This window comes from Talpa europaea (assembly GCF_964194135.1).
Source record: "Talpa europaea genome assembly, chromosome: 2".
NCBI lineage: Eukaryota > Metazoa > Chordata > Mammalia > Eulipotyphla > Talpidae > Talpa > Talpa europaea.
Genome location: NC_140068.1, coordinates 87,969,694 through 87,981,719, shown reverse-complemented (window position 1 = coordinate 87,981,719; position 12,026 = coordinate 87,969,694). Strand labels below are relative to the sequence as shown.

The 12,026-nt window shown below is 39.0% G+C and overlaps 1 protein-coding gene across 1 annotated transcript in view; it reads right to left on the bottom strand.

The window, feature by feature from the left end:
* The window catches only part of XPO5 (exportin 5), a gene marked incomplete at both ends in the record, with an annotated part of 55,500 nt that overhangs the window by 30,883 nt on the left and 12,591 nt on the right, over positions 1 to 12,026 (bottom strand). The window contains 6 exons of the mRNA XM_084228937.1: positions 3,999 to 4,147; positions 5,403 to 5,531; positions 7,043 to 7,133; positions 9,360 to 9,485; positions 10,073 to 10,156; positions 11,455 to 11,554. Of these exons, the coding sequence (XP_084085063.1) occupies positions 3,999 to 4,147; positions 5,403 to 5,531; positions 7,043 to 7,133; positions 9,360 to 9,485; positions 10,073 to 10,156; positions 11,455 to 11,554 (679 nt within the window). The remainder of the gene's footprint in view (positions 1 to 3,998; positions 4,148 to 5,402; positions 5,532 to 7,042; positions 7,134 to 9,359; positions 9,486 to 10,072; positions 10,157 to 11,454; positions 11,555 to 12,026) is intronic.

Genomic DNA, 12,026 nt, shown 5'->3' with positions numbered 1-12,026 from the left:
CGGCTATTTTGTTCCAATAAGCTGTGTCTAATGCCACAGCACTACAGTACTACATTGCCATTTTTTTTTTAAGTTTTTTTTAATTTATACATATAAGAACTGGGGTGTAGGCCAGAGGTGTGGGGGACTAAGAGGATTCACCAGAGACAGTGGGGAGCAGAACAGGTGGATCTACTGAAATATAATGCTGAGGGGAGCAGTGGTCAAGACAGGAGAGGTGTGCTGTGCCATGCAGGTTAGCTCCCTGGCTGGAGATCAAACTCATGCCACAGTGGCTGATGATAGCTTGATAGTGCTGATACTTTAACCCCTGCGCCATCAGGAAGGCCCAATACTACATTGCTTTAAAATACTGTAGCTTTATTTTTACTATTTTGGGAGGCAAATCAATCCTCATCTTCAAACTCACTTTTTTCCTGCAAAATTATTCCCTACATCATTCCCACTAAAGCATGGCTCTACCTAAAAATCAACCCTCATCTTCAAACTGACTTTTTTCCTGCAAAGTTATTCCTTACATTATTCCCACTAAAGCATGGCTCTACCTAACATTCTCTCATACTACTGGAAAAACAAGCTTAGTTAATGTCACTATGGATTAGATGAATAGCTTTTTAATCTTTTTAGTCGAAGAACCTCTTAGTGAAACTCTTTCACTGAAGTTTAACAGAAAAAATAATAGAAAATAAAAACTGACTTCTGCCCACAGTTTCTGAAACAGAGCTCCTAAAACCCATATAATTTTCCTCATGTGATAAGAGCACTAGAATATTTGATCTTAGACCCCTGGTTCCTCACACGAGACTCCTAAAATTTTTATAATTTCCTGGAAAATAAGGAACATCTTTTGTTCTAATGAGGTGACTCTGGGTGGGCTCCTGGATGAAGGCAGGTCACTGGAAAGATCAAGTCCTGATTAGAAGCTTGGAATTTTCAGCACAACTTCATTCTTTTGAGAATGGAGTCAATGATTAATCATGCTTACATGATAAAGCTTCCATAAAATTCCAATAGTAGGAACTTCAGATAGCTTCCAGGTTGGTGAATGGGTGGAGGTATGGGGAGAGTGGACAGGGAAACATGTCCCTTCCCAAATACCTCACTCTATGCATCTCTTCCATCTGGACATTCATCTGTATCTTTTATCAAACACTTTTATAATTAACCAGTAATCACAAGTAAGCTGTTTCCCTGAGTTGCTCTGGCAAATTAATCGAACCCAAGGAAGGAGTCATGGGCCCCAATTTGCAGCCAAGTCAGATTGAAATTGTGGGTAATCTGAAACCTACTACTTGCAACTGGCATCTGAAGTGGGGTGGAAGCAGTCTTGTGGGATTGAGCCCGTAACCTGTGGGATCTGACACGATCTCCACAAGTGGCATATGAACAAATGAAATCAAGAGTTGATAATTTTATCTGCTCTTATGTTGATTTATTTCAAATGGTATTCTGAATTTGTTCAAAAATCTAGGTGAGAAATCTTTCTTAAATCTTGTATTTTTTTTTTCCCTTAAAGATTTATTTATTTATGCATATAAGAACTGGGGAGTAGACCAGAGATGCAGGGGGTGAGAGGTTTCACCAGAGTGGAGAGCAGAACAGGCGGATCCACTGAAACACACTGCTGAGGGAGCAGCGGGCGAGAGAGGAGAGGTCTGCTGCACCATATGGGTTGTCCCTGGCTGGCCTGTGTTGCAACTTGTGCTGCAATGGCTGGCGACAGCTTGACAGCACTATCTTTAACCCCTGAGTCACCAGGGAGACCCTAAATCTTGCCTTTTTTTTTACTGTTAATCCCTTTTCAGATTTAGAAGGGATTTATCCATTAGAATAAGTATTATAGTAATTAGAGTTAGAGTATTAGATTAAGTGTGGCAAATCAAAGGAAATGGCCCTATTTATCAAATCAAGGGAAATGGCCCTATTTCTTTTCTTGGTATTTTTTAAGTTAGACATCTTGAATGAATCCAAATATGTGGGTAAGATCCTATCGAAAGGCAGGAGAATGAAATGATAAGGGTTTATCAAGTATTTGTCTTTACGATGAATGAAAGCACTAGCAATATAGTTGGGCAGGGATTTGGTACCTACTTAGATGTAGGCTGGATTGTACAGTAAATCCTTAAATATGATAGCAGTCAAGATACCAAATACAAGTTGATCAAAAAGTACAAGGCCTCCCTGGTGGCCTAGGGGTTAAGTCTCAGCACTATCATCACTCTGGCCTGAGTTTGATTCCTGGCCAGGGAGAAACCCACATGGCTCAGCAGACCTCTCCTGTCTTGCCTGCTGCTCCCCTCAGCAGTGTATTTCAATAAATCTGCCTGTTCTGCTCCCCACTCTGTATCTGGTGAATCTTCCCCATTGTCCCCAACACCTCTGGCCTACAACCCAGTTCTTCAATGCAAAAAAAAAAAAAAAAAAAAAAAAAAAAAAAAAAAGTCTAGAATGAATACAGGAGTAAACTGGAAAAAGATAAGGTGACAATATGAAGTAAGACCTAAGTCAGAATGAGTGCTAAGGACAAAAACAGAACTGAATATCTTTTTTCATTAGGACAATCCAAATGGTAATATTTAGGTTTGTTAATGACTTAAAGTACAACTCTGACACAAACCTTTTTTTCTTCACCAAAGTGAAATAGGTCAGAATGGGTGAATACATAGGTGAACTTGATCACCTACTTGTTAGTGAAGCTGTAACACATTATATGTCCAGGAGCGTGCAGGTGACAGGATTCAGCCTGTTTAACATTCCCATTTGCTGCTATGAATTTCTGACTCTATATCGTTATTTGTAATACTGTTGAGTTTCTGCCCTTAATCTCCAACCCTACCCCCATATAAAGTGGAGGTTCCCATGAGCCCTTTCCCTATGTCTTTTGCTAGAGCAACTCAAAGAACCGAGGGAGACAGTTTATTGGCTTATTACAAAAGGATATGATAAAGGACGCAGGTGAATGTTTCTGACTGTACGCACTTGTGAGAAAAAGCATGATATGTCATTTATTTTCAGGGGACTTAAAAGAGTTTTTCTAAAATGAATGTAGGACCTCCCCTGGTGGCGCAGTGGTTGAGTGCTGGGCTGCGAGGCTGCCCGCAGCCTCTGTGCGCGGATTCGTTTCCTGGCCACCGGCGAGGGTCCCACACAAAAAATAAATAAATAAAAAAAATAAAATAAAAATGAAGGTAGACTACACTAGATAGTTACCCCAAAATGAGTGATCCAAATGTTTTAACCTAACACTATTAATATGGTATGTTGTTATCCAACTAATTACAGATATACTTAATGTAATAAATATTAAGAGTAGGCCCTAGTGGCACAGGGCCTCCCTGGTGGCATAGGCGGTTGAGCGCTGCACTGTGAAGCTGTCCGCAGCCTCTGCAGTGCGGGTTTGATCCCGGCCAGACGGCGAGAATCCCACATGGCGAAGCAGATCTCTCCTGTCTCACCTGCTGCTCCCCTCAGCAGTGTATTTCCTCAGTCTGCCTGTTCTGTTCCCCTCTCTGTCTCCGGTGAATCCTCTCACCCTCCCGTGCATCTGGCCTGTATCCTGATTCTTGTATAAAAATAAATCTTAAAAAAAAAAAAAAAAGAGTAGGGTAACTATTTACTCAGATTATTCAAGGAAGAGGATGAAAAGAATGCTTAATGGCAAACATCCTGTAAGAGTTTCCAATTCAAGGTTTCCATCACTATTCTCCCTACGAGAGCAATCTTACCTGTGGCTCATTGAACTATCAGGCTCATCTTATTATTACTTTTCTTCCCATCTTATTATCATCTTAAAATGAGTACTACACATTGTAGGGTTTACAGTCAGAGAGACCAGAGCTTGAGTCTCCACTTTGCTATTTTAATTTGAGTACATTATTTAACCTCTGTGAGTTTGTTTCCTCTTTTATAAGATACACAACCACAGATTTTCCTATCCCTTTCCCAGATTTAAAAAGACCAAAATCATTATGCAATTAACATAAGAAACAGTAACTTACTTCTTTATCTACAGTTCGAAACATCTGGTTGATCACACTTTCCAAAAATAAAGTCATGGCTTCCCACTGAACGAATGAAGGTGAGAAGATGGAGCATAGGCTGCCTTTTCCAGTTGCAGCTGTAGAAGAACAAGATTTTAAGACACACACTCACACACATATAAACATTGTAGGATCATAGAAGACACAGAAAATGGCAACTTAGACCACTTGGTAATTTTGCAATTGAAGAAACATGATAACCCATCTACTTAATCTAGGAGAAGAATAAAATCAAAGAAGAGCCCCTCTCCAGCCTCCCCCTCTAACAATGAGCAGTCTGAGTTAACCTTTGAGCGCCTTATCTGTACAACCATTAGGGTACTACTGAATGAGAATATACAGATAAGTATCAAAAACGATGCTTGGCCAATGAGCGGAAACTGATAAATATTAATTTCTCCTTCCCTCTCCCCCAGCTTCCCCTCTATAGTTTGCCCACGAAACTGAAAATAAGAAATTTGAGACCATAAAAAGTCTTTCAATAAGGAACTGACATAAAATTCTAAAAAATGCTGCTTCAGGGCCTCCCCAGTGGCGCAACAGGTTGAGCACCAGGCTGTGAAGCTGTCTGCAGCCTACGCAGCTCCGGTTCTATTCCCGGCCGGCCAGGGAGAATCCCACATGGCAAGGCGGAGCTCTCCTGTCTTGTCCGCTGCTCCCCTCAGCAGTGCCTTTGGTCCATCTGCCTGTTCTGCTCCCTGCTCTGTCTGTGGTGAATCCTCTCACCCTCTCACGACTCTGGCCTGTACCCCAGCTCTTGTATAAATAAAAAAAAATTTTTAGAAAAAAAAATGCTGCTTCACATTCAGTTGTCTCAGGAAAATTGCAAGGGCTAGGTCTACAGAACTTTGCTACCCTCTTAAGTTCATAAGTATCATCAAAGCACATCAAACAGCAAAGCACAGCAAAAATACTTATGAATTTTCTTGCTTGGATATAGTGCTCCCATCTACTATGTTAGGCTGACATTCTCTCTGAGTTTAGGAGAGGTGCTATTTAAGAATTTGGTTGAAAGCTTTAAAAAGTTAGGTCTAGATATGCAATTTGTTAAAATGGTGCTTGAAGTGAAGTAATAAAATCAATAATAAACAAATGGTTGATTCTGTTATGAGAAAAATAAAGGCAAAACCTGATAGGGACATGATTTTACCTTAATTTAAATAGATTTGAAGTTTGATATTATCTGCTTTCTGTCTACATGTGCAAATGAAAAGACTTGCTTCCTAGGATGGAACTGGGCAGTGAGAAAAGCTATTTTTTAACACTACTACCATACTGTTCTAAAGTGTAGCCCAGAAAGTTTATTTCCTCTGTACAGTTTTGGTACAATACTTCACTAATGTTCAAAATTTAAAAACTTACAGTTCGTGGATCCAGTGTCAACAGACGTTGTTAGCTGATATTTTAGCCACTCTCCAGCCATCTGGAAGCTAGTCTTGGGATCTAAACGACACGCTAACCTCAATACCTCTCCTTGTTGGGCCCGGGAGGCTGCCAAGAGAAAGACATGAATCAATAATTGGAACATAATAATAGGTATACTTAATTAGTATTTATTTATTTATCCATCCCAGGGGGGAAATGATCAGAGAGACTGTTTTGTAGACTTGTACTTTGATTACAATAACAAACCCAGAAAACTCCAAAAATAAATCATCTCTGGAAGTTGCCCTACCAGCTAGATCCTGTAAATGGCAAACTAAAAGTGGTCTCCCATATTTGTTGGAATTAAAAGGAGTCAGGATGGTACAGTTGCTGTGAAAAACAGCCTGGCAGTTCCTCAAAACATTAAACATGGAATTCCGTATGATCCAATAACTCTTCCTAGGTATATACCAAAGAGAAAGAAGAACATGTCCACATAAAAACTTGCACACAAATGTTTATAGCAATGTTATTCTTAATAGCCAAGTGAAAACAATTCAAATATCCATCAACATATGATGAATAAGTAAAAATGTATATATCCGCACAATAAAATGTTATTGGCAATAAAAAGAAATGAAATCCTGATACATGCTACAACATAGATGAATTTTAAAAACATTATGCTAAGTGAAAGAAGGCAGTTACAAAAGGCCACTTATTGTATAATTGCATTTATGTGAAAGGTTCAGAATAGATGAAAAATAGAAAGTAGATTATTAGTGCTTGCCCAGAGTTGGGAGGCATGCGGGAACTGGGAAATGGCTTCTTTTTTTTTTTTTTTTTTAAAGATTTATTTATTTTTATACAAGAGCTGGGGTATAGGTCAGAGGCATGGGAGGGTGAAAGGATTCACCAGAGTCAGAGCGGGGAGCAGAACAGGTAGATGGACTGAAAGCAATGCTGAGAGGAGCAGCGAGTGAGGCAGGAGAGGTCTGCCACGCCATGTGGGAATCTCCCTGGCTGGCTGGGAATTGAACCTGCACTGCAGAGGCTGTGGACAGCTTCACAGTGCTGCATCACTGGGGAGGCCCAGGAAATGGTTTCTTATTGGAGTCATGAAAATGTTCTAAAATTGACTGGGGTGACAAATACACAACTATGAAAAACAAAACAAAAAACCTCACTGAATTGTAATATGATAAATGGTTGAAGAGTACAGTAAATGAGTAAATGAATTATATCTCAATAAATTTGTTATTTAAAAAAAAGGGGGGGTTAAAGGGAGATAGGATACAGGAAACTCAGAATAAAACTAGGATATAAATAGAGGTCCCCCCCCCACCCCGAGAAGACATACAAAGTAAGAATGGTAGGAAATCCTAAGTATAAAAAAAACCAAGAGTACCTTAAGTACAGTGATTATCTCTACACATCAAAATGCAAAGGCAGTATATGACAATGCTGTGCATGGAATGAGTGCAATCTGAGCACCCTCTCAGTGTGAAACTAATTTTAAACAGGCGTTCTCCAGATTTGAGGCTCCTTCATAAAGAATCCCAAGGGTCAATCATGATTCATAACACTAGATGTCATTCTCAGACTGCTGAGAGAAATTCCAGGTGAATATCACTTACAGTTGAAGAAAGCATTGAAGTCCTCATCGCTATCAAAATCAAATCGAGAATATTCACAGCTAGGACTGTCTGTTTTAGAAGGAAAGCCCATCTGGAAAGAAATATAATGGGAGTAGGGAATGACAATGAACCTTCCAAAAGTGTTAAATTCCAGAAGCGCTATGAATTCTTTTTAAATATTTTAAAAAAATTTATTATGCATACAAGAACTGGGGTATAGGCCAGAGGTACAGGGGGGTGAGAGGATTCACCAGAGACAGAGTGGGGAGCAGAACAGGAGGATCTACTGAAACACACTGCTGAGGGGAGTAGCGGGGGCGAGAGGAGGGATCTGCTGCGCCATGTGGGTTATCTCCCTGGCTGGGGATCGAACTCATGCTGCAGTGGTTGGCAATAGCTTGACAGTGCTGAGACTTTAAGCCCTGCGCCACCAGGGAGGCTAGCTCAATGATTTTATTTTTTTTTAAAGATTTATTTATTTATGCATACAAAAACTGGGGTATAGGCCAGAGGTGCAAGGGGTGAGAGGATTTCACCAGAGTCAGAGTAGGGAACAGAACAGGCAGACTGACTGAAATACACTGCTAAGGGGAGCAGCGGGTGAAGACAGGAGAGGTCTGCTGCGTCATGTGGGAAGCTCCCTGGCCGGCTGGGAATTGAACTTGTGCTGCAGAGGCTTCACAAGCTTCATAGTGGGTGCTTAATAACCTCTTGTGCAACCAGGGAGGCCCCCAATGATTTTTTTTTTTAAGATTTATTTTTATTTATTTATACAAGCACTGGGCACAGTCAGAAGCGTGGGAGGGCGAGAACCCACCAGAGCCAGAGCGGGGAGCAGAGCAGGCAGAAGGACTGAAGCACACTGCTGAGGGGAGCAGCGGGCGGCAGGAGAGGTCTGCGTGCCATTTGGGACCCTCCTCCGGTGACCCAGGAGCAGCCAGGGATTGAACCGGCGCTGCAGAGGCCGTGGGCAGCTTTGCAACCCAGCGCTCAACCGCTGCGCCACCGGGGAGGCCCACCCCAATGATTTTTAATTTAAGAAGTTAAGTGTTGTCCAAGACATTTTGATAAATAACTACTTCTACTCTATCCTAAGTCCACAATTTGTTCCTAGGTCCAGTAATCCTGAGAGTTGTAGAAAAGAGAATTATTTGATACTCTCTTCCAGGTTCCTTACAGAGAATCAAATGCTGAAATTTGTTTGGGTTCTTCGGGTATAAAAATGTCCCAAGACAAAATGCTAAATATAACATGCAACAAATAAAAAAGAATTGAACCCTAAGAATAAGCACGGAATATTATATTTTTCAACTAAAAAATACTGGACTATGGCAGAAACCTAAACCTAAACCTAAACCACATGTTGTGTGCTACGTGAATTCCTTGAGTAAATTAGGGAACTATTTATTGGTCCCAGTCACTAATTTTACAAATCAAGATTAAGCATCTAGTGCTCGCTTTGGCAGCACATATACTAAAATTGGAACAATACAGAGAAGATTAGCATGGCCCCTGCACAAGGATGACACGCAAATTCGTGAAGTGTTCCACATTTTTGGAGCTGGAAGGGATCATGCTCAGAGAAATAAGCCAGAAAGAAAAAGGAAAATACCAAATGGTCTCACTCATAGCAGGAATCTAGAAAACTTAAATAAGGGACCAGGAAAAAGAATAACTATAAGAAAGAAAATATCAAAATCAACAAACAACTATGAACCAGAGACACTCTCTGGGGGGTGGGAAAGGAGGGTTTGGGTCAAAATAAGGGGGTTGTAATTATATGGGGGATATAAAAAATAAAATTTAAATAAAATGTGAAAAAAAAATAAAATCAGACATAGAAACTTATAAAAAAAATCACGCATCTATCAGCTGCAAGAGCTCTTAGCAGATCTCAGGGAATTCATAAGTATCTCTTAATGAGGTAGCAAGCTCTGCTTCTACACTCAGTCCTTGCTCATTCATCTTTCATCTTTCGTCATCTCACTAAACTTTCAGAAACGATTAGACATCACTTGTTAGAATCCTCTATCTCTACCTCCTACCTGCTTTTAACCTCTGAGAAGTAATTACCTACCATATTGTATAGACATGGTCACTTTTCTTGACCTACTACTTCTTTTTCCTAAGATCTAGTCCAATACTTAACACGTAAGTGCTCCAAAATACAAAAAACATGTATGGACTGTTTTCTTTTTGAGGATTAGGAGAATAATATGTGCAAAGGAGGTATCTAGTGACTAAGACTTGGCTGTGACTGACGCCAATCAAGGTCTTATTCATCTACAACCCAAATGTTCAGATTTCCATTGCATACCTTGACCAAATTAGTCATAGAAGCACGAAGATATTTTGGTATTATTGCTGATAGCAAAGGGTCACGGGATAGGATCTCATGCCGGAAGAGGGCTCCCCAAGTCATCTGAGTTGAAGAGCGTAGAAACTAAAAAGCAGAAAAATCCCAACTTAAGGACTTAAGAGTTTAAAACCAAGACTATCACTTAGCCCAGAAATAAGCAACTGCATTTTTTTCATGGAAATAAACCTATGATACTTTGAAACAGTCCATACTGTAATGCACTGGTTATGACTGTTTATGATGTACCACCTGTTAGTAAGGTCTGCATTTCTTGTAGTATCAGTGGAACTCTACAACTTTCTCTTTTATGCAGGGAAGAATATAGGAATCTCAGTGATATTGCAAGTAAAATCTTAAATTGGATAAAATTTAATAACACAATTAAACTTTTGTATATAAAATATCTTTAGTAGCAAATCACCTGGGACATACCTCTCACACTTAACTGAGAATTATCAGAAGGTATTACCTGAGGGGAAAAACTGCTTACCTAGACAGAATCATGTTTGGTTCAATAAGACTCAACAATTCTTAATGAAATGATGTTATAGTTATTTCCTAGGTCCTTATTAGTCATACTTTATACACAAGCTGTATATACTTCAGGCCATAGTGCTTGACTTTGATTTATTTAACTAAAAATAATAAAAAGATACCTGCATAAAATTTACCTGACTTGGATGGGTTGTGAAAGCAAGAAAAGATTCCAGGTATTTTTCAAAGTTTGTTGGAGTTTCTACATCAGAATCCACACCCTGTAGGATAAAAACATCACTACATTAACGATGCTGATGGCGGATGAATGGTGGGAAGTGGGAGGAGTAGAGTAACAAATGCAAATTTCAGTTTTACACCTTCTGTGCTGACAGCAGTCTCACAAGCAATGTGAAAGTCATTAAAACCTGACAGACATTCTATAAGAAGTGTGACAAGTATTAACCCCTCAAAGTGACACAGTACAAGAAGGGCAATGATTCTCTGTATACCCAGGGAAAGAGACATCATAACAGGGAGCAGAGTGGCTATGGTGGGCAGACTAAACCAATTTTCTGGAAAAAATTAAAAAAACAAAGAAGATTGTGCTGAGGCTTCAGTGTACTGGGCCCAACTGAGGATCTAGTTGGGCTATGAAGACACAAACATTTTTGAATTGGGAGGTGATAAGAGAAAAAGCCAAGTGATTAATCTTTTATTTATTATGAAGATAATAACACCCTAAGGTTATGTCCACTTTGAGAAAAAAATCAGTTGTGAAAGGACATTATATGTCCTGCAATCAAAGGAAGGCATCATTTCTAGGGCTTACCAAAATAGGAAAGCTGCCTTACCTCTTTAATCATCATTATTAAAACACATTTCATCATCTCTGAAACTCATTCTGTGGTCAAACAATAAAATGAAAGAAAGTATTCATTCCAGAAATCACAAAAAGAAGAAATTCGTATTATTTTTTTTTCCCCAGATCTGGTCTATCCACATCTCTATGACCCAATATAGTAAATATAATTACTTAGTGGTGTATGTCTTATGCCTGAAGACCTAATGATTCAAGCCACCACAAAAAGCATAACATCAAGTGCAAATGTCTGCAAATATCAATGACCTACCTTTCAACTTATAAAATTAAGGACTAAATATGTCCCTAAACACAGTCATTTCCAGGTCAATCAGACTATAATTTTTTTTATGATCCAATAATAAATATATTCTTTAGACATTGGAAGAGGTTTTTTATTCAAATTCGTAATGTTTCATGATCTAATAGAACTTAAAAAGGTAATACTTTGCAGACAAGTATCAAAATCATAATAGAAATGTTGACTACATGGAATAAAAGATGTATGTTTGTCACTGATATTAATAACTGACTTGTTTAAAAGAATTTTGTATCATTCAAGCCCTATTAAAATAAATTAATAGAATCTCATGAAATAATTTATAGGAGGTGACTCTACCAAGCTAAAATCAGTGGCATCTGTCACCCTTTATGTATATATGTCTTCCTAAATGCTCTCCTTAAATGGCCCCAAGTCTCCAGAAAGTAAGTGCTCACCAGCAATGCACATAGCTGATTGCCCAAAGCACACAACACTTGACAGAGTCTCTTCAGGAAGACATAGTGTCTTTCTACTAAGCCTCCTCCATCAGCAGTCCTGTAAGATGAGAAAATAGTGTTATTAGATGCACATCAAAAGAGCCAAAGGGTCTTAAATAGAGCTATATGTGACCTGTGCTTCAACATTCATAGTTATTAAAAGTTAAAAAAAAATCAAACATGAAAGATTGATGAGGAGCAGGATTTAATGCAATCTCATCTCCCAAAGGACACTCTAGTTCTCAGGCAGTATGTGGTCTGTGGGTGTTTGGGATAATAAACTTTGAGCATGACTCCATAAAACAATGCATACAGGCTATATAAAAGACATTAGTTGATACCCAGGGAGGATTCAGATCTCTAGGGGAACATGTAACAAGTCTTTATACTACTGACAAAATTAAAAGGACTATAATCAAAAGTATGAGAAGACAAGTCACAGAATTGCAAAGACATATCTAAAAAAGACCATTATTCAACATGTACAAAAACTCTTAAAATTCAACAAGAAAACAGCTTGATTAAAAAAT